The sequence below is a fragment of the Caretta caretta genome, chromosome 6 (genome assembly GCF_965140235.1).
Source record: "Caretta caretta isolate rCarCar2 chromosome 6, rCarCar1.hap1, whole genome shotgun sequence".
Lineage (NCBI taxonomy): Eukaryota > Metazoa > Chordata > Testudines > Cheloniidae > Caretta > Caretta caretta.
This window is the reverse complement of record NC_134211.1, coordinates 63923128-63946994: the sequence shown is the minus strand read 5'-3', so window position 1 is coordinate 63946994 and position 23867 is coordinate 63923128. Positions and strand designations below refer to the sequence as shown.

The window sequence follows — 23867 nt, the reverse complement described above, 5'->3', positions numbered from 1 at the left end:
CTATAAAATTCATCAGCAGCCCAAAAAAGAAGCTTGTCTTCTTAATGAAGTGCAGGGTGTCTACAAGCATGACTCCCAACTTGAGTTAGCAGGAGTTATAGGCACCAAGAGGCAAAAAGGAAAAAGAAAGAAGAAAACCTTAAAACATGCATATATCTACAGTTAGTGAGAGAAGAGAATGTTGTGAGTTGATGGGGGCATGGCGAGTGAGAGGCTACCCAGGATCAACAATACTACTGTAACCATTTTAAGAAGAAAGACATGTTGTCCTATTTTCCGCTGTGACTTGTGACAACCGTCAGCAAAAAAGCCCACTAGCTCAGCCAAACTACTGCTGCGGAACAAAACCTCTGGGAGTCAGCAAATCAAGATTGTATTACCCACTGACAGTGGGCGCGCGAGAGAGAGTGAGCATGAGAGAGAGATTTTGTGTGTGTGTGTGTGTTACGGGAGATACTGGCAGAAATCCATTTTAACTGTAGCTGCTCAGCTCTAAAATGCTAACTACTTGTTTTTTTGTTTGTTTTGTTTTTAAACTCTTGGCTACTTTTAAACACTCTTCAGAGCATTTTAAAAACTGGCATCTTCTGAAGCAATGAGCTACAGCAGGAGAGATGGGGACAGGACATCTCCTGTTGTGGCTTTTTTATTAAACAAATTTTCCCTGGCAATGATCTTTTGAGAGGTGCATCACCACATTCCTAGAGGTCTCGCTCTCTCACACATTGAGAAATGCACTGTCTGACACATATCTCCACACAGAAACCGAAGTGGACTGATGAGGTAAGGGACTCATCCACTGTCTAACTAGGCAGTTGATTATTAAAGAGCTGGGGAATTTGGTTATGCAAGGCAGTACTGGAGAAGAGCAAATGCCAAGGAGCACTAGTAGGATACATTACTGCTTAGATTCCTGCTCAAGGGGTAGATACTGTTTCACTAATGGTCAATAATTGAAACACCCCCCAAAGGCTTTCCCAAAATCTTGCTTTGTCATATAATCTCAGCAATAATTGCTTCTCCCTCTCTCTCTCGAGGGAGCAGGTGAGCTTTGGAAAGCAAACAGTCACTGAGGTCCAGTGGCTAAAACACAGGTCTGAAAAAAATTCAGGGTTTTATTCCCAGCTTGATGGAATGTGCATATGCATAATCACCTGAAGGAGATAATCAGGGTTTTATTCCTAGCTCTGCCACAGACTTGTTTGTGCGGTAAGTCACTGAAGACATCCATGCCTCAGTTTCCCCAGTGCTTACATGGCTCTTTTAGGTTAAGTTTATCAATTAAATTGCTTTGAGATCCTTGAATGAAAGGCGCTAATATTAGGTCCTGTATTATTAGCTGCAATGGTAGTTCTGGTGCTAGTCAGCCAGCCATATTATCCAGACCCATCAGTTCCTACTAAAACAGATGAGAGGCCATGAGGAATGGGAGTAGACTGGTCACACAGCACAGGTCAGTATGCATTACCTGAAAGGCAAATCATTTGAGACAGGGTGATTCAAAGCATAACACTAGCTACATGCCTACAGAACTGCTTCTTTTGGAGTGTTTTTGCTCTGCCTTGTAAGGTGCTTTTCTCCACAGACACATATGCCTGTGTGGTAACAGCAACTAGGTTTGCTTCTCTCTGGTTTGGGCACTAGGATTTCCTTATGCGCGGTTTCCCCTGACTTCTGCCTGCAGTCCAGCTCAAACCTGCAGGTTAAAATGCAAACAGAACCTGGAGGACCAGCTACAGAATCACTTTGCAGAGCTGGTATTTGACTCACAGCCTACAGCTAACCCATGGACAGAGGGACCAAATTCCATCGATAATGTGCTACCAGGCAAGAGATCAATGCTGAACTGTGGGCCAGCTCAGTTAGAAATAGCACTTTTTTTTTTTTACTTAAAAATTATATCTTGCCATGCCATTGTCACCTCGCTGCAAGATCTGCTACAAGACAGGGAGCTAAAAAGGAGTACAGCAGCTGCTGGTGGATGGGCTGAAGAGCAGAAACATGGCAGACTTGGAGCCAAGGTTCCTCATTTCTGTTTATACTCTGCCAATTTATGCTCAAATAAATCTGTTAGTCTCTAAGGTGCCACAAATCCTCCTTTTCTTTTTGCGGATACAGACTAACACGGCTGCTACTCTGAAACCTCTCATTTCTGTTTCTAGCTCTGCCATTGAGTCACTGGCCTTCAGCAAGTAAGGGCCTCTGTGCCTCAGTTTCCCTCTCTGTAAAATGGGAATAACATTTGCTCCTCTCAAAGAGAAGATTAATACATTGAGCCTGATTCTCATTTACACTTAAGCCCCTTTACACTGTTGAGGTAGAATCAAGAGGCCTTAAAGAGTAATGTGATGTAATTTACACTAACTCAAGGCTCTTTTAGAATGTCAGAGCAGTGCTAAGGAGGCTCAATGTAAGTGAGAAACAGATCAATTGTGGCGTATAGAGCACTGAACTTGTGGAAGAACAGGAGCCTTTCTGTCGAGCTATGACGCTCAGAAGCAATGGACCAGAGAAAAGGAAAATTCCATCCAGGAAGCAGTTTCAACACAAGTTGCTGCAGGTTTGCATCCCTTCTACTTCAAAGGCCAAACGGATTTTAAATAACCGGGGGTGCTGGCACACAAGGGCTGGCAGGCCTGCTAATGCAGCATGGTGAACAGTACTAGACACCACTCTGCAAAGCAGGGACTTGGGTGGAGGAGCAGAAACAACCTCTTCTGTTTTCTCAAAAAGCACAATACCAGCTGAGCAAATATAGGCCCTAGCTATAGTATAAATCTCTCCCCACCTCTTACTCATCAGCAGTACCACCACTGCAGCCTGTCTCAATCTTGGACAGTCAGCCTGAAAGAACATTCAGGGTTTATTTTATTTATTAAAGTAAAAAGAAATATTCCCTGCAGGGGTCCCCAGTGCACACAGTCAACTGTCCTTGCTTTGACTGTTAATCTCTCAGCGGACAACAAGGGGAAAAAGTTACTGTATATACTGCATGCTGCAGGATTTTATCTGTTGATTTATTATGTTCAAAGTGCCTTGTAGCAGGTGGCACATTAGACCTAAATTATTCAGCAACACATTCTCCCCCACACACACACATACTGCCCCCTATTGACATGACAGAGCTGCACTGAGTTATACTGCAGTGGTAACCAATTCTAACTTTATTCAATATACTGCGTAGCCCCTTAGACAGAAAACACCCGTCAGCAGAAGGGGTGAAACACTGTCTTGGGGATCAGGATAGACTTGCAGAAGGAGATTGCAGTTTCAGAGGCCAAAGTAGCAGCTAAGGAGCAGTGTGCTATTCGTGTGGGAATTAGCTGCTGCATGGCCGGGGAAGGGTCCTGCTGTGCAGGACTCCTAAATCCTGCAGGAGCAGAGTTCTGCTCTACTTGGATGGCAGCCATTTATTCCTGCAAACCTACCCCACTTGCCTTCCAGACTGTGCTTAACCACCTTCTGCTGCCCCAGTCACCCAGGCAAGCAGTCACACAGTCCTTGCAAACCTTCTAAAACAGCAGCCAGACAAGTTATGGAGTTAGAGGACAACAGGAAAATTATTTTTATGCAGGCAGTGCATCATCCAGGCAAAAAGGTAAATTACAGCAACAATTTTGCCTGGCCACATAATCCTATTACACACAGGTTACCTATTACCCTGATTCAATTACAGCTCATTAGAGCACTTTGGAAGTTGTTTGTGTCATCTTGTTGGTTTGATTGGATTAGATTAGTGGTTTATAGTACATAGAGATTGAGATGCTCTCTTAGATTCTAGACCACTGAAGTCCCACCGCTTATACAGCCTAATATCCCTAATGGCAGTGGTAGGCCTGAACCAAAACCCCTGAGCTGCTGAAGTTCCCAAACTTTGTGGAAGTTTGGGAATGAGCTTCACAGCCAGCCTAGTTTTCATTTAGCACCTAGTGTGGTTGTATCTAAGCATTATCTCCACAATGGCCAAATGACAACCCTGAATTTGAACACCTCTGAACTGAGAAAACTTGGATCCAAATGCAGCTTGAACAATGCTTCAGGCCAGCTCCACTCAGATGATGTGTCAGACAGAAGATGGAAACAGAAGATTACTCCACTCCCTTTTGTCTATATAATTCCCCAACACCAAGTGGAAGTTTGTGGCATAGTTAACTCCCGATTGCCTCCTGGCCTACAGCTGAGCCATTTCTTCACTCCCCATTGCTTTCACTATTGAATCTTAGCTCCCTTTGCACAACTGAGGAATACACAACAAATCCTATTTGACTCTAATGAGAAGTTGTATGTGTTTCCACCCCAGCCTTTCAATATCCTGGGGAGAACCCCCCCATCCCTACCCCTCCTGCTCCCACACTTTTTGTTAGGAGCAGGAACTATTGTTGAAGAAAGTCACCTGCCTCTGCTGGCTGCACTGTGTAAGAATAGCATTTTCCCAAAAGTATTGGCGATAGGGGACATAGCTGTAGGGTGTCATGCAGGAAACTTGTTTTAAACGGATTCAGGCTAATTTGCGTTAAACATGGTTTGGCTGCCCACTGTGATGGCCACCTTTTGCATCTAGGGGTGCTTGTGTGTGCACATGTCTATGCACAGGCCAGGGTGTGCATGCATGAACGTGGGGGGGCAGACTAGTGTGTGTCATGCAGGGTACATAATGCGTGTGCAGCAAGCCATAGGCATATGTATGTGCATGCGTGTCACTACTAAGGGACTTCTCCCTGCAGGTGCACAGAACCCCTTCAGTTGGGCACAGCCTTTGTAAAACCAAACTCAGTTCTCTCCAACCTCCCCTTCTCTCTATGGGCCAGAAAGATCCCTGGACTAATCCCCTGGCCTCAGCAGAAGTTCCTCAAGAGAAGAATTTGACCCTCTTGTTTGTTTTAACTGTAAATGGAAACCTGTGGGGGTTTAGCAAAGAGCTTTGCTCCAACTCCGTGTACCTCTCTGCTGCCCATCCTCCTCGCCCCACCCCCCCCCAGCCTTCTCTCCAGCCCATTTTCTTTAACAGGCAGCTGTGGGGGTAGCAGTTATGACTGTGCCTAGAGTAATTTGTTTTCTTTCTTTGGGGGTAGAGGAGACGGAATTCTTTGGGAATGATTTATCACATGGCACTAAGGGGGAAGCTTCATTTATTTGCCTAGCTGCATATGGTTTAGCACCTAGGATTGCAAACTGATTATTATACATTGTTATTTTTCCCACTTGTATACTTTGCACCTTTTCATAGAGCGGATTAACTGCTCCCCAGTGGCACATTATTTATGACTGTTTGCTGACAGACTGGCTGGGAAGGGTCCTGGCTCTAGACTCTTCCAGTGTGTCTCCCTCCTCGCCCCCCCTTCTCAGCCACTTCAGGTCTCATGGAGGATCACACTTGCTAGTGATATATCACTCCAATTCTAACTTTGAATAGCATCTAGGTAAGAGACTCGGTGATGGAATCTGGATCCCTCTGGCAGCAGCCAAGAAAGGAACGTGTGATTGGACTGCAGCTGTAATGAGAGAGAGAGAGAGAGAGAGAGAGAGAGAGAGAGAGATGTATGCACAGCCAGAAGAGCAGCTGCATATGCATGCACATACACAAACACACAATATGAGGGCTTGTCTACACTGTCAGTTTACAGCGCTGCAACTTTCTCGCTCAGGGAGGTAAAAAAACCACTCCCCTGAGCGCCTCAAGTTTCATTGCTGTAAAGTGCCAATGTAGACAGTGCACCAGCGCTGGGAACACAGCTCCCAGCACTGGGAGCTAAGCCTCTCGTGGAGGTGGTTTGTTTTTAAGAGCACTGGGAGAGCTCTCTCCCAGCGCTCTGCCGTGACCACAGTTTAAGCCACGTTCAGTGCTTTAGCGTTGCCAGTATAGACTAGCCCTTAGTGAAGAAGGCTGTTAGCTCTTAGGATATGTCTACACAGCATCTGGGAGGCGTAATTCCCATCTTGGGTAGACATGCTAGCTAGCACCTAAAAATAGCAGTGTGGATGCCATGGCATTGGTGGTGTCAGACTAGCTGTCTGGTACGTACCCTGGGCCATACTTGAGCCGCTAGCCCAAGCTGCGGCTACCCATGTCACTGTGGCCACACTGCATTTTTATTTTGCGCTAGCTTGAACATAACTAGTGCATGTTGGTCTACCCAAGCTGGGAATTGCACCCCCTCACTGCCGTGTAGACATACCCTCTGTTGTACCAAGCAGGGTGCACACAGCCTAGCTAAGGACACAAAAAAGCCAGAGGAAAAGGGCTACAATGTGTGTACGGGGGTGGGACTGAGGAAACTCAATCCTCACCCCAAGGACTAGCAGACATGGCTCCCTGTTCCCCCCTTAAGCAGGTATCTGGCCATTTGGAGCTGAACTTTGTAAAACAACCCAATCTCCACCTATGCACATGATGCCGCCACATTCCACCTCACCATGAAGCTCTGTGGAGACCAACTTGGAACATCTCCATGTTGCCCATGGGGGTGCACTATCCCCCTGCCCAGGGTCTCTACTGCTTTTGCTCCCTTGCACATCAGACACCCAGATTTCACATTGCTTCCAGCCCTGATGCCTCTACGAAAGATACTCTGAGCCTGATCTTTAAGGTAAATTAATTTTTAAAACTAACATATGAACAATACTATCCTAGTTTCTTTACACTTGTTTTTCACAGCTCATTTATAGCTTTGCTCTGTGCTGGAAGAGCTTCAAAAAGCAAAAAGTTGTATCAGTGGAAAGCAGTAGTAAAGGATGCCCAGATGGCCTTTGGCTGCCAGAGCAGAACAGAAAAACCCACATGGAACTGGCACACATCCAAGGAGCACGATTTAGAAATAAATAGCAAGATTCAAAAACACACTTGTCTTCAGCAGCTAACCTTAATATATTACTCATTCTTCCTTTCAGGTAACGTCATGTTCAAAACCCTGGTGATTGCAGAGTATTTACTTGAGACTACTACTGCTGGTTTTCCTAGAGCTGTTTATCTTTCCATGCATGAGCTCATCACATCACCCTGTGGTTTTCTTAAGAGTTGTCAGGATAGGTTTGTTACATGGTTAGAATCTCTCTCTAACCAAAATCAAGTCACTTACTAGCATGAATGGATTTGGAGAATGCCCAGCAAGGAGCAGCCTCAGTAGAGAGGAACACTCCTGAAAGGACAATTACTGGATTTATTTTCTTGAAAATAGAGGCGTTTTCAGGAATCGCCCCAGAGCAAAATTTGTAACAAACAGCAGGAGTATCCACGATAACATGTATGGGGTTATAATGCCGGGGGGAGGGGGAAATGCAAGAAGAGCAGCCATCCATCTATATTTTAGAATCACAGCAGATAGCTTAAAAGGCCATTCTACACATTTTCCTGCAGTGGTTGTGAGAGACAGAAATGCCATGTGTATTGGAGCATGTAACTGAGAGGCAGTGGGGTCTGGTAGATCAAGTTTGGAGCTAGGAGCCAGATAGTACCACCAAATCCTAACCCTAATTTAGCCACTGACTCTTTATTTTACCTCTGGCCACACACTTATCTTTCTGTACCTAGGTTTCCACTTCTGTAGAAGTGGGGTAATACCTACTTCACTTGGTTTCTGTAGCGGGAGGATTAGCTAGTTATTACTGTAAAGTGCTACACATTATATGAAAGTATTATGATATGTAGTATATGAGGAAGGTGAGGGAAGCAGAAAAAAGGTGGCTGTCAACTACTCAGTTACAGGTCCAGAAGCAGAACAAGACTTGAGGCCAGACTACTGCATCTGGAGATTTGTAACCAAGTCAGAAAGTGGGAAGATGCTAATGAAGGTGGTTTTGTTTGGAATTTGTTTGTAATGGGGAAAGCATTAACTGAGTTTCTATTGCTTTTATGAGTTCCCAGCTTTGCAGTTCATCCCCCAGCATGATCCTTTCATTTGTATATTTTATTTACATTGTATCACAATCACCAACTGATGGGAGTTAAAAAGAAAGTCAGCAAGTTATTGAAGATTCTAACAGCTTCCTCTGAAGCATCTGACGTTGGCCAGCCAGAGAAAGGACACCACTATACAGACCACTTATCTGATCTGATATGACATCACATGACAATTCTTATGTTCCTACCATGATGAATGTGGCCACAATGCTACATTTCCGGGATGTCCAATGCCAATACAGACTGGAATGACACTTACCTCCTGTGAAACTGATTTTTACTTGAACCCTGTTCACTACTGAACATGTGGCTAAATGATTATTATGGGGGACATGAGAACTATGTAGAGGCATTTGAAGAACGTGAAGGAATGAAAGGCTGACTTAGGCTGGTACAACAAGGGAGAACCTGGAGCAATAAGAAGAAACAGAGATAAGAAATTTAGGCTAGATATCAGGAGAAACATCTGGAGGGTGAGTTCTATTAGAAGCCATGTCTACCTACAAGCCAGGGGTGTGATTCCCAGCTCACTTAAAAAGAAAAGGAGTACTTGTAGCACCTTAGAGACTAACAAATTTATTTGAGTATGAGCTTTCGTGAGCTACAGCTCACTATTTGTTAGTCTCTAAGGTGCCACAAGTCCTCCTTTTCTTTTTGCGAATACAGACTAACACGGCTGCTACGCTGAAACCAGCTCACTTAGACATTCATGCTAGCTCTCATCTCAGCTAGCGTAACACCAAAGAACCCTGGTCGTCGGCAGGTGGGATTGAACCTGGGAGCTCTGAAACTTAACATATGAGCCTCTAATGCATGAGCTAAAAGCCAAATGCCTCTTAGCTAAGGCTGTAGCAGACTCATTAATCTCCAAGTGGTCTATGTGCCACTAGGGGGAGACAGAGCACCAAACCCAGCAGGCATAGGTTACATGAGCATGCGAAAAATAAGACCGACACAGTAGCATGGGCAGCAGCAGAAGCAGAGGTTTGCTGCCCCAGGTACAAACCTACCTGAACCCTGTGGGTCCACACCAGTGGGGTGGCTAGCCCATGCTGCTGCTGCTGCCGCCGCCACCTGGGCCAGCCAGTTACAGTACTGTTGTTAGTGTACGAGTTCAGATGTCAACTAACCCAAGCATGTCGACCTAAGCTGGGAACCACACCCCTCGCTCGTAGTGTAGATGTAGCCAGAGAATGGAAGAGTCTCCCACGGGAAGTGGCGGAAGCTTTATTGCTGGAGGCATTTAAACTCCAACAGAAACATTACATACTGTAGAGAAGAAATATTCCCCGGCCTGGGGAGCAGATGACTTAGTAGACCTTCTCCACCTCTAACTTCAATGAGTCCATTAAAATACAGCAAGAAGATGGGTAAATTCTTATGTTGTCTTAATCTGAAGAGCTTTCGGCTCAGACGCAATACAGCCAAGCCAATGCAGGAAAAACTGGCAACAAAACTTACCTTAACCTGTTAAAAACAAAAATACAATGAGAGAAAACAAAAACACTGTGCAATAAGATGTAAAACTGCCGTAAGCTAAAGTTATCAAAAGCATCCACTAATTTTGGATGCCCAATTTAAGACACATAAGTATCTCATCCTGGGCATCCAAAACACGTAAGCAATTAACCGTCATCATCATCTGTTCAGAAGAGTTCCTTATTAAGACTTAGCTCATATATAGTGCTTTCCTTCCATAGCTTCCAGATGCATACTGGATTATCCTTCAGTGTGTGTGACAAAAATCCAGAATAAAAAACACCATAAAAAACAGTAGGAAGGGAGGGGGAAGGGAGCTGAGAGTGGTGTGTGAAATGTGTCAGCTGTTCCATAACTGCTTTCATGATCCGGCCTTTACCAATGTCAGTAATTCATTGTAGTGAACAGAGATGACTGCAGGTTTGTGTGGCACAGTGTGAAAAACGGAGCCTAGAATTAGCAGCTTTCCCCTTTTACATCAGTTACAAGGTATTATTGCAAGTACATCATATGGGGGCAATCAATTATGCTCAATGAGATTTTTTTAACAGCTCTTTTTGCCTTGCTGTGATAGTTGTCTTTTTTGTACTCATTTGAAATTCTCCAGCTGAGAGTTTATTTTTGGATTAGTAATGTGTGCCCATTACAATCTCTGGGCCCATTTACAGTCATTAAAAAAAAAATCACTAATTAAGAACAAAATGGACCAAGCGTAAGCTCACAAAAGGAACTCCTTCTCAAGCAACACTCCTAACATAAGGCAGTTTCCTGAGGGAAAGGTTGTATAAATAGTGCTTGCGGCACGCTGGGTAGGTCAAAAGATCTATAGGGCCAAGCAAGAGTGGTAAGCAAATTCTAGAGTCAAAGACCCTCCTCTTCCCTACTGAGGATACCCATTTTTCACCCCACCACCCAAAATTCAGATCTGGGAACTGGAAGCAAGAGTCTCTCATTTGAATCTCAGCTACCAGGAATGTTGCATAAGGATACAGGTGGTTGCTAAGATAGCCAGGACCAAAATCATATAAGGCTTTACAGAGAAAAAACACCACTTTGGATGACACCAGGAATAAATCGGTAGCCAGTAAAGATCATGGAGCACAGGTGTGGTTTGCTCTGCATTTGAAACACCACTAAGCCAGCTGGCCAACACTTCTACAGCGGCTGAAGTTTCTGGGTGGCCTTCTAGGGTAATTCCATGTTGACCATGCTGCTGTAATACAATCTGGAGGTCATGAAGGTTCTATCTTAGTTTATCCACACTGGCTAATTAAGTCTACTTTATTTCTGCCATTTAGCTCCGTATCACCTTCACTTTGTGATTGGGAGAAGGCAGAGAGAGGTTAAGTGAATTACTGAAGATCAGAGTCCTAGGCTAAACTAAGAATAAAAGCAAGAGACTGACACTAACAACTAGTTTAAACTGCCTCCACAAGTTACCTGGGGTTTGGGGGGGGGCGTTTGTTTACAGAAACAGTTCCAGGTATATTACTTGTCTCTTTACAGAAAATGTGTGGATGGTGATAGCTAGCTGTCAAACTTTAAATCAATATCCTGGTCATCTTCTAGCAGCTTCCTCCTGTCTGTCTTCCCAATTCCCATATCATTTCCCTCTAATCTACCCAAAAGATTCAGCAGATCAAATCATCAGCTTCACCCACGGGTCAGATCTCACTCCCCTCTTCAGATCTCTCACTCTCTGCCTTAAGTTCTAGCTCTCCATTCTCACATCTCTGCACACCCAGACACCCCTTGGTGCCAACTGGTGGAGTACACAAGGATCCCCTGGGTCTGATGTCGCCAACATAGTGTGCCAAAGGGTGGCATACAAGGTCTCTACCAATAGTCATTAATGCACTGGTTGTCCTAATCATTAGGAGAGACATGTATGGATGATATTTACAGAGTTAATTATCTAGATTTAAAACTACGTTCTTAAGATATGTAAGTTAAGGCAGGTCACCTGAAGGTGACAGACTCTGTTCAGGCAGGGGGTAGTAGACACTTATCTCCCCCGGCTGACCATTGTGTCTTACACTGTACATGCATTTGCTAACAGGGAGCTAACAGCTAATCAAGGCTGACTTTGACAAGAGTTCATAAAATCTACAGGAAGGAACATACAATAGGGAGGATGTCCTGTTTATGACTAAGATCAAAGAATTAGGCTGGTATATGAGAAGAATGTAGTGGGACACCAACTATCCTTCACCTAGGCCAGTGCTTCTCAAGCTATCTAATGTGAGGGATCAGCAAATTTTTTTTCCCAATGTGCACGCAAACCGGCAGCCGATGGGTCGCGGACCAGCACTGGTCTGCGGACCACCACTTTGAGTAGCACTGACCTAGGGGACACACTGTCTGTGTGCTTGGGAGGCTCACAGCCAGCATTCTGACTGAATGCTGGGAGAAGACTTTGGGTGAGCTCAACTTCATTAGACAGGACAATGTCTTGTTAGTTAAGCATGAAGGTCTAGAAAGAGCATTATGATTTTATTTTACATGTATTCAATTGCTTCCAATACTTCTATCTAGCTGCTATTATTTAAATCTTTGTTCTTTGTTTTCACTATAAGCAAATCTAAGTTTATTTAACACTTACAGATGCTCAGAGTTAAGTGGAGCGGTGAAACTGGTAAGATGAGGTGCACTGTTCCTTTGTGAATAGCAGAGCTGGGAATTCTGTGGAGTGTCTAGTAGATCAGAGGCTGGATGCTCCAGAGGGATGCTTGGAGCGTACCTGTCACTAACCTGCAGAGGGACAGCATGGCCTGCGTAGGCTGAGAGGGGAATGCTTGTGTTGCCTGTGGCAATGAGAGAGCTGTGGTACCCACAGGTACCCACAAGGCTTCCTCACACGAAGGGCAGATGCATCACTGCCAGAAAGCATCACACACCCCGCCTACAGCTCTGTTCTCATTTCTGCCTATTCCACCTTTTGTTCTTTGTTCCACCTGAGCTTCTCACCTCCCTGAGCCCAGTGACCTGCTCACTCCTCTCACCATTGTTATTTTTTCTGGGCTGTCTTTCACATGTGGAACTTCCTCCCACCCTTCTATGCAAAGCAATAATTCTCTCTTCACTCATTTACAACTACATCTATTGCAAAGCCCACCAAGGACAAATCACCTCAGAGTCAGTGTCACCCACTTACCCAAAATATCATTACAGGTGCCTTGGGTGATCATATCTACTTAGAGTGGAACCCAAGTACAGCAACAACCTCAGTTCCTTGGGAACCACACACACAATGCAGTAAGGATGCTCTCAGGAAAGTGTTAGTTCATGGAGTTATGAAACAGGGTTAATGAGAGAGAGCATGGGAGTGGAATGAAGACTGGCAGTCTGGTATGAAGCAGCGGGTGAACAAACCCAACGTTTCCTTCAGTATCCAAAGTTTCTGTTTTAGGGAACAAACTCTCCTCAGCATAAATCTGGTACACACTGAAGAGACCATCCCTCATTTGTTGCCTGGGTTTCCCCACTCTGCAGTGTTGATAGGAGAGAGAGCGCAGCATTGTCGCTGGAAGACGAAGAATGAAATGAGAAGTCCTGGGAAAAAAGGATCAGGTTGCTTAGTGAACTGCCATTTTTTTTTTTTAAAAGCAGACATTCGTTACCTGAGTTTCTCATACTAGAGCTGTTCAGTTTGGACTCTTTGATGACCAAGTGCTTGATCCAAAGTGTGGGAGCTGTGATTTCTGGAAGACAACAAGAAACACTTAACAAAACCATATTAGTTCCACTAGTGGGGGTTGGGGAGGCATGGTGGAGGTGTCCTTACTGGTCCATTCTAGTTCTTGGGTTTTGACGTGTCCTCCAGGGTTCCTTTGTGCATTTTGTGTAGTGTGAGCCTTTAATTATCTCCCACCACAAGCACACACAACCTCTTCCACTCTTTCCATGTATTACGTCTGTTTCCTTCTTTCCCTAGCCCACAGTATCCTGCCTCATACCCTTCAGCCCTGACTCAGAAGAGGTACGGACTATGTTGTGCGGTACTGCATGTTTTATTTTCCACTAAGAGATGCATGAAATTCAGCAAAATACTTTAAAATCAGGAATGTAAACGTTACCCTAGACCCCAGAAAGCAATTGATTACCCACTTCCAATTGTCAATTCCCTTTTTAAAAAAAAAATCAAAATCAAATAGATAAATGAAGAGCACTGCTGGAAACACTTAAAAGAAAGCATCTCATTAAGGACATGTATCTGATGCACTAAACCAAAACACACACAGATATCAACTTTCAGAAAGTGCTTAGAGATCCGTGGATGAAACATGTTATACTGTTCAAGTTCAAAATACAGCAAACCTGCCTTATGCAACCCCTCAAGGGAGGATACAAACTGGTTGCTTAACAGAGATATTCAAATAGAGATTGAGCGGGGTACTTGATACCTTAAGTGGTCTCAAAAAGGGACTTTTAAAAACTAACTAAAGCATCCTCTATTGAAAACTAATATTTTTTTAAAATAGTAGGGCCTGATTGTTTTTATTTTTTTATTCTAAAAAAATGTTACAAGGGTTTTTCTGTTTGCTTATTGACATTTATATAGCTCTGTTCAACAAGGAAGAAGCTGACTAACTATATAGGAGAAATAAATACAAAAAGTGCATCAAATTCACAAATTAAACAAACAAAGGTTAGGAGGGCAAACATTTTCTCTCTCAGCTCCAGCAATCATAGGAGTGTTTGCTTGTGAAAGGAGAATCGAGCAATTTAGTCATCTGCCCCAACCCCCCACCTCCACCTCAATCCAGGGTCATGGAGCTGCTGAACTGCAACCCAGAGTCAGAAGCTACACTTCCCTGACCTGTTTGCTATTCTTTTTGAGAGAGACAGGAGAGAGTGAGTGAGTGAGTGAGCGTGTGTGTGGTGGGTGCCAGATTTAAGGGCAAATTTCAAGGAGTGCTCTAGTCCCACAACTGGTGCCCGCTTTTCAAAAAAGCTTTGCTCTCATTCAGTCTTATATAAATGACCAGACTTCCTAACCAGCCTAGCACATTGGCTTATAACCACAGTTGAAAAATCTGGCCTCAAACAACATAACCCAAGACCTACTATCTAAAGCCGACTTTTCCCTTTTCCCTAACAAAGATAATTGATGCCATTTAAGGGATTTCTTTCAAGCAAGAATTTTTTCCCCTTTCAAGGATATGTGGAAATACGTCAGTTAAAAAAAAAAGTTTATTGAACAGCAATTTAACTTCAGGGTTTTGCTGCCAGGTTTGTCTTTTTGTACCTAGCTAAAGAAGAAATTGTTTTCAAAACAAACATTTCAGGGGGAAAACAGAGTATTTAAAGCTCTGATCATCAAGTCAGTCTTCATTTTAACAATCTGACATCCCCAAACCCTATGTGATGCTCAAAGCAGTTTTCCTTTTTGGTTGTCACATGAGTAAAAGATTCTGAAGGCAACATTAACCACTTTTCCTTCCACTCCTACAACCACAAGGCCTTCAACATTAAGCTCCAGTGCCTCCATGGCAATAGCACAGGTGTAAGACTAAAATCCCATTACTGGGCCAGAGTTGTTTACTAATTCTGTACCCAGAGGGTGAGGTTTTCAAAAAAGAGCCTACAGGAGTTAAGCATACAAATCCTACCGAAATTCAATAGGATTTGTACACTTAACTCTCTCATCTTTGAGAGCTCCAGCCATAAATGAATAGATAACAGAACAATGCTTTGGCCTTCTCTGTTGTCTCCCATTAGAGGGTCTCAAACCAAAGAAGTGATCATCACAACCCCCAGTGCAGTAGGAAGTTTACTTATCCCTATTTTAGCAGTGGGGAAACTGACATATATAGATGAAGTGACATATCCAAGGTGTCACAGTGTGCGAGTGTCAGAACTTGGATAGCTCCCAGTCTCATGCTGCCTCTCCACTTGGGCAAAAGGAAAGCTGCCCTAGTTAATAGAAGGCCTAAAATCTGACCATTCCTGTTACGAGATGTGCATGGTGCAAGAGGAAAGAAGTGATTGCATGATGTGTTGCAAGATTCACAGTAACACACAAAATAAACAAAGCTGGTGCATGGTCCTTCATTACGCTGTACAAGTTTGCTATGGTCCATTTCCCTCTTGGTCTCACCTACAGTCTCAGTGCAAAATGATGGGTCCTTTGAATGAGCAAATATTAGAGACTTTAAAATATCTTGCACAGAAGAGAGGCACACAAGAGCTATTAGGCTCTACATGTCCTGTTGGTGGCCAGGGCAGGACTGTCTCTGCAGCGTACACTCTAGTGTTTGTCTGAATGACCCAAGGGTTGGGGACTTTCACCATTCCCTTAGGGCTTGTCTACATTACCCGCTGGATCAATGGGCAATGATCGATCCAGTGGGGGGGTCGATTTATCGTGTCTAGTGCAGATGCGATAAATCGACAGCCGAGCGCTCTCCTGTAGACTCCGATGCTCCACCGGAGCAAGAGGCGCAGGTGGAGTTGATGGGGAAGCGTCAGCAGTCGACTCACCTCAGTGAGGACACTGCAGTGAGTAGATTTAAGTAGGTCGACTTCAGCTACGTAATTCACGTAGCTGAAGTTGCTTAACTTGGATAGATTCTCCTGCCCAGTGTAGGCCAGACCTAAGAAACTTCTGACAAGGCTTCCACAGACTAATCCAGTGCAGTGTTTGGGAATGATTCCTGTACTTAAGTCCACATTTTCTTAGTGCATTCCTTCCGTTGTGCATTCACCACCACTATCTTGGGGTAAACTGAAAGCCCAGCAGCATGCTGTTATTACAAACAGCAATTTAATACAATACCAGATGGCTGCTAGAAGGAACACTTTTTTTGGGGGGGGGGGGGTATGTAAACATGAGACTGACAACTAGGGTTTTGTTTCCTCTGTTTATTTATGTGGGAATGCAAAATTTTGGCCTAAGTATCTTTTTTGTTTTTTAAAGCGGATACAAAGAATTTTATAAAAGCTAGGTCCATGCAAATGATGGAACTGCAGTCACTTGCGATTAAATATGCTTATTTTAGCGTAAAAAACCCCTCCAAACCAAAACCCATCACGACCACCTATTCGTGTGAGGTGAAGGGAGGAGCTACTGACGGCAACACCTGGACCTGCCAAATCCCTTCGATTTTTGGTTTCAACTCCATCTTAAAATCTTAGGGACCCATAAAATCTGCAGCTCTCCCCTGGCCAGGACATCCAAAGGGGCTCATAGTGGAGGTTCAGGTTTTGGCTCCCATCTAAATTATAACTGATCACAGCAGTCTCGCTTTAATTTAAGGATTCCAGGGAACTGAGGCACAACAGTTCTCAACAGTCACTGGGTCGGCACACCTGAAAGAGGAAACTGCCTTGGCGGACCATGGATCAGGTGGGCCCAGGACGCAGACTTCATTTACTTAATGGAAAATGCATCACTGAAGGCAAGCGATCAATGAAGAAACCTCCCAACATGTTCCCTCCAAGTCAACATTCACAGACTGCCGTTTAGTCTTCCCCTCCCTTTGGGGAAGCTGCTGTGGTTTGCAGAGGTTACGAAACTCCTTGTACCAATACTGGGGGGAGGGGTGGGTGTGAAGGGGAGGAGGACGGAATATACGAAACTGTCATTTCAGACTCAGAGCATTTTTTAGCCATGACGCCTTCCTCTCTGAGGTTATCCAAAGGATCCGTCCAACTTGTGTTATTCCTGGATCCCAGGGAAGAAGGGAGGATGGGAAAGGATTTGGATAAATACCTCAAGTCCCAAGGGCACTCTGAATTGTAGACAATTTATAAGATTCAGGGCGTTACTGCGTTGCAGGTTAAAGCCAGGGTTTGAACAACAAATGTGAGGGAGAGAGAAAAATTTGTTTAAAAGGGAGGCTCTTACCTTCACCATCAAAAATCGGCTGGGTCTCCATGGTGGGCGTGGGCTTCGAACCATCATCTGAATTGAGAGTTAAAAAGAACCGAAAAGAAACTACCATTATTGAGGTAAATACTATCTACTCTCCAGTACTGTTGAATAATTGGGATTTGTACATGGCCTGGCCAAGTCCAAGAGAGAGAAGAAAGATAGACAGAAAGATGGAAAGTCAAGACATAATACATTTTCAGAGTTTACTTGGACACTAGTGGTATGTCACAGTTCACAGTAAACATGCACTGATCACTACCTTTAGATTTGAGAGAGAATTTCCCACACATAACACGGACATAAACTATGGGTATTTGCCCCTTCTCCCTGATGCATTGATTAGAGATCATCTTTTCGGATCAGGTGGGCCTATCCCACACAGTTGATATCCTGTGACACCAGGGAGCTGGGAATTAATGGACTAAAGTCCTTCTAATTATCTTCTTGGTTTAAAGAACATCTTCTGAAACTTACCAACGTGGAGCCGGGCATCACCATTCATTGAAGCGCTGTTAGAAAAGGTCTGTCAATAGGAAAACTTATTTCTTACAGTGGTAACGTCAAGCTGCCATCTAGCTCCGACGTGATTATAACACATGGGGAAAAAAAACTTCTTAGATTAGCTTTCCCCAATACACTATGCTCCGATGCCTTCTGGCAACAAGGGTGAAGTCTTTCCCTTCTAAAAGCTTACACCAAACAAAGTCAAATCCACAAGAAAAAACAAAAATCACAGGGGCCATAGAGACAAAAGATTAGATGCCAATCACATTATGCAGACAGGCACTGACTGCTAACTTTGGGCTCAGGTTGAGGTCCACCCTCTCAAAGTTATGGGGTGTTTGAATTTGTTGTCCCTTTCTAGGCCCATCTCTACATGGCCTTAAACTATAGTATGTGTGGTGGTGGTAGAAGTATCTGAAAGGGAAAAACACCGAGTTACACTGAAAATAATTGGGAGAGTCAGTTCAACTCCTTGGTTCAGTCTTGCTGTAGTGTGTTGTGGTGCTGTATAAAGTGAGGGTGAGGTGAAAACCTGTATATTTCTTGCATGTTGTGCTTTTAGAAACTTACAACACAGCCTTTGTTGCATGACCTCACACCAGACACATTATGGGAAAGGGAGGGAGCTCACAGTTACAAAGCCCATAACAGAATATTTGAGGCCGGGGTGAGGGCGGAATCGATGGAAAACAAGACTATTCAGGCAATATTCTCATGACTACAGACTGCTTTTTTTAATTGACTTGAGCTTAAATACCTTTTCATCAGAGCACTGATTATTTATTTCTAGGTACATCAATCAGAAAGGGAACCCAAACTGAAGAAGCGTGGTTCAAATTTCATTTCATCTGTGCAATTCCATGAAAATAAAAGAGATGGGAGACAGTAACGGAGAACCTCTATTCATTTGCCTCTTTGATTCATGCATTGTCTATATGTTTAACAAGTGTAGTTAGAATACATTTGAACACACAGAACGCATACAATTTTTACCATATAATGTATAAAACAGGGCTTATCCGTGGGCCAAATTCTCAGCTGAAATGGCCAATGCTGCAGGAGTAAGTAAAGAGACTAGTAACGGCTAGTACTCAGGAGCTCACGGGATCTGGCCTGGGCAAGGCTCCCATTTAATGATGGTTTTGCCTGAATAAAAACCAAGTAAAAGCTAAGTAGGAAAAAAGAATCAGGGTTTAGCCCAATACATTTAACATTTATGCACTGGCTGTATCTTTTAATCATTCTTTGTATTTTAAATAGAGTTTGCATCAGTGATCAGGCCAAAGAGAAGGGTGCAGGGTTCCACCCAATCTCCTTCCATAATCCACAGCTCTGCCTGCACGCCAACAATAGCTAGATGTTTCTACTAAAATGACCAGCAGTTAAATAGTTAATGTTAACACTTCCATCATTAGGCTTCAGAGTTAGCATGCCCTTGTGATAAAATGGGGTCAATGTATTCCTCCTTTACAGTGGTCGTTCCATGCTGGCTGTTCACAGGTTCAGGTAAACAGCATACCAATGAGGCACATTCTAAATGTCTTCTTTACACCTAAAAGGGCTAGAAATGTGTTTTTGCTTTTAACAAAGGAAACTAACTGGGTAGACACCAACAGAGTGCTAGTAGGGTGTCCTGCTGAGTAACAGTCAAGTTCAACCTCTATTTTGCATAGCCATTTATATTAAGTAAATATACAAATGCATTTTATTTCCCTGTAGACCAATCATTTCCTTATTCTAAGAGTAGGAGATTTGTCACACCAGCTCAGACGATTGATCCAGCCAGCCCAGCACCCTGTATTCTGACAGTGATCAATATATTAGGCTTCAGAGAAAGGTCGAAACCCCCACAATGGATCTAGTCCTGTTTTAATACCTTACATGAAGGGGAAATTCCTTCCTGACCCCTGCAGAGAATCAACTTGTTACATGAAGTATGAGATTTTGTGTCATTTTTAATAAGTAAAACTACAAACGTTACCAATCAAAGTTATCCAGCTTAAAAAAAAAAAAAGTCTAGCCTCAGTACTGGGCTTCCTTCATAGGAGATGGTATAGGGGTGAAGAAAGTTTGCAGGAGTGGCTGAACTACTACTCGCATGATGCAACCATCTCCTGTCTGATTGAGCCATGTTGTGCATCATGGGAGATGTTGTCTAGCCCAGTCCATAGGAGAGAAAGACATCAAGCAACAACTCCCAGGAGGCAATGAGGCACTAATGAGAAACAGTTTAATGTTAAACTGAATCCAAATGAAATGTTTCTAGTTAGTTCAACAAACAAATGAAAAACATTTATTACAAACATTACCTTACATATTTAGTTTCAGTTTTCTTGGCAGAAATATCAAAAAGTTTTGGAAAAGTTGAAATTTTCTCAATATTCAATTGTGCAGAAATTGCATTTTGCCAAAAATCCTTAATGGAAAATTCCTGACCAGCTCTATACAAATAAACAATAGGTGAAATCATGGTCCTATTGAAGTCAAATTGGAAATTTTGCTTTTGGCTTCACTGGGGTCAGGCTTTAACCTAATATGAATAAAAATGTCAATGAACTTCCAAGGAATAGGTTTTGCTTTCAATTTAAGTTTAAAATTTCCATGTAGTGTCAGAAACACACACACACAGCTGAGCCAGAAAATAAAACAAGAAAATGAAAGTGAAATAGACCTGTTACTGACCAAGCTGAGGGAAGTGAAAGAAGTTCGCAGACAGCAACAATGATGAAAAGTAAAATGAAATGAAGTGATAACATTTTTGGTTTAGAGATTTTTCCAACCAAAAATGGCCCCTTTATGGGGGATGTGGAAATTTTAATGGAATTTATGGAATTTTGTGGAATTTACTCTTCTTTTGAAATTTCCCAGTGTTTCCAACAAAAAACCTCAAAACATTTTGGCTTTCAAAATGGAGAACAGTGGAAAACCAAAAACACAAACGGATGCACTTTTACTTTTTTGTAAAAATAGAAAAATCCCAGTTAACTCCTCACTACCACAATTTTAACCCCTGTGAAAAATTTTGAACTTAGTTTTCCAACCAGCTATTAATTTTAACATTGTTGAGTATTACCCTTGGTAACAGAGGTAAGGAAATTTTTAGGTATACAGGGCAAATACTTTCCTGGTATAACACTTTTGGCTTCATAGGAATTAGACGACAATTTGGCCCTTGATTTTTATTTTGATGTTATCCCTTTAAAAATGAGGCTATCTAATGAAAGGTAAGTCAACCTTCATATTAAGTCAGAACAAGGTGCTGGGCTTCAATATGACTCATGAAACCACAGCAACTACTTTAAAAAAAAATTATAAAGTTTTAGGTGATATTCTACCACTCCATTGAAGCAGTTAACAACATAACACTTTAGACGTCAACACGACATACAGCAGTCTGAAAAAATTATATGATTAGGAAAGGACTGGGCACAATGAACTGCCAGTATGGTAATAAGCTTATTTATAATGTTACCATGAATGCTTATCCACTGAGTAACTCGAGAATTGCTTTTCAATTTTAAAAACAGTTTCAGAAATCAAAAAGGGGGGGGGGGCTAGAAATAGATCTGAGCCACAACTTTTGTATCCAAATCTAGATCTGAACTTTGGCAAAGTTCAGCATGATTTAATCAGGGAGGTTGCTTTAGGCCTATCTCAAGAACAAACAAAAAAAAACCCAAAAAACAGTCACAAATACAACATTTTTGATAAATACTGACTCCTTCTCAAGAACTGGTTTCAGAGTAACAGCCGTGTTAGTCTGTATTCACAAAAAGAAAAGGAGTACTTGTGGCACCTTAGAGACTAACCAATTTATTTGAGCATAAGCTTTCGTGAAGTGTAGCTCACGAAAGCTTATGCTCAAATAAATTGGTTAGTCTCTAAGGTGCCACAAGTACTCCTTTTCTTCTCAAAAAACTGAGGCCTTCCTTTTAGAGTTATCCAGAAATAGCCATTTAATGATCAGTTTGGTTTGATTTTCAGGATAATGCCCAAATGAAAAATAAAAACAAACAAACCCTAAAAAACCAAGCCTATGAACTGTGTGTTTTTATTTTATAAAAATATAGAAATATAAATTAAGTAAAAAGATCTTCCTAAAAATTAAGTATCTTGATATTACAAATAAAACCTCACACAACACTTTCCCCCATTTAACTGCCAAGGCTGAATTTTCAATTATTCAATCCATCATGGTTGCACCCAAAATTATGCTTTCCAAACACAAGACAACACAATACCTGTCCTGTTTAAGGAACACGATTCCTCCTCACATTTACTTTTAAAAAAATACAGTAACAGAGGTGAACTTATTTAAAAATCAAAAACCAGAAACTCATGGTATTTTGTTTTGGTTTGTTTAGGGGTCATGTAATAGTCACGAGACAAGTAGTACATTTTATTTTACAAAGTACACTCTGGTGTTGCTGCTTCCAGCTGCATGTCTATTTCTCAGACCAGAGGATTTTTTCCAATAATTCAATGTTCCCAACAAGTTTTAGTGAAACTTGTTGCGTCTCACAAGGCTTTCGACTTGGAGCAGAACAGCAGCTATGATATTGTCTACTCTCCTTTGACTTTTCTTTTCACTCCAGCCATTGCTCGTCACACTGAACTCTCGTTCCACTGGGCTATTTGTTCCTGGTAAAACACTGAGGTAAAACACTGGCACAGCAGTAAGTTATAAACAAACATTTTGTAGTTATTAAAAAAAAAAGAGGGTTCTGATAAAATGAAAAACTAGGGCATTTCAGATTTCCCAGAAGTTCCTGGAATACAATATCATAGGGAAAAAAGCAGGATATGTAGTCCCTTTAAAATGCCAAGAAAATGTTTGATCTTTATTAATTACAATCTATTGCCTCCTGCAAGGAACTAAAAAACCCTATAGCTTTAGGAAAGCTGTGCAAATGTAGCAGCTCCCCATATAGAATATGGGCAGAGGGACAGAAATAGAAAGTGAACCATGTACCCTAGTACCACAAGATGGCAATGTTTCCAGATCAGAATTGATGTGCACCTACAGAATCATCAAGGGGACTTCGCTCTTGGCTGCAGTTTCCCAAAACTCGGGGTGAAGAGAGAGCATCTGTGCCCTATCCTCAGATCCATAGCAGCCCAGGATGGATGATGGGATCATATATTTCATTTCTCATGGTGTTCTTTGGATGGCTAGAAAAAAAATGTTATCTACCTTTCGTAACTGTTGTTCTTTGAGATGCGTTGCTCATGCACATTCCATTCTAGGCATGCGAGTGCTCATGTGCGCGGATGGAGATTTTTGCCTTAGCAGTATCCGTAGGGTTGGCTGTGCCACCCTCTGGAGTGCCACCCTCATGCATTGGTTTAATCAGACGCTGCAGGTTCTGTGTCCTCTCAGTTCCTTCTTGCTGGCAACTCTGACAGAGGAGCAGGAGGACAGGTAATGGAACGGACATGAGCAACACATCTCAAACGAACAACAATTACGAAAGGTAAATAACCATTTTTTCTTCAAGTGCTTGTTCATGTCGATTCCATTCTAGGTGACTCACAAGCAGTATCCCTAGAGGTGGGCTCCAAGTTCACAGTCATGCAGCTTGCAACACTGCTCTACTGAAGCCAGCATTGTCTCGGGCTTGCTAGGTAAGTGCGTAGTGAGACATGAACGTGTGAATAGACAACCAGGTATCTGCAGATACCTAGAATTGACACATGGGCATGGAAGGCCACTAAGGCGGCTTGCGCCTTCGTCGAATGGGCAGTTATGATTGACAGTGGAGGCACTTTCACCTGATCATAGCAAAACTGAATGCATCCACGATGAAATCCTCTGGGTGGTCACCAGATGACCTTTCATCGTATCCACCACTGTGATGAACAGCTGCATCAACTTACGGAATGGCTTGGTCCTTTCAATGTAGAAGGCTAGTGCTCTCCTGATGTCCAGGGAATGCAACCTATACTCCTCTTCAGACTTATGAAGCTTTGGCAATAAATACGTCCTGGCTCATGTGAAATTGCAAAACTACGTTGAGCAGGAAAGCTGGGTACAGGGCAGCTGGACCTTGTCCTCGAAAAACACCGTATAGGGCATCTCCAAGGTAAGTGCCCTAATCTCAGAGACCCTTT

General features: G+C 42.8%; 1 protein-coding gene across 6 annotated transcripts in view; it reads right to left on the bottom strand.

The window, feature by feature from the left end:
- SMOC1 (SPARC related modular calcium binding 1) overlaps nt 1-23867 on the bottom strand; it is a 205841-nt gene that overhangs the window by 58228 nt on the left and 123746 nt on the right. For 5 of the 6 annotated variants that reach the window (XM_075129653.1, XM_075129652.1, XM_048853166.2 and 2 more), the window contains exons 6-7: nt 17226-17315; nt 12997-13077 (exon numbers count right to left, since the gene is read on the bottom strand). In XM_075129653.1, the coding sequence (XP_074985754.1) occupies nt 12997-13077; nt 17226-17315 (171 nt within the window). The remainder of the gene's footprint in view (nt 1-12996; nt 13078-17225; nt 17316-23867) is intronic. The other variant, XM_075129654.1, reaches the window with a different exon arrangement.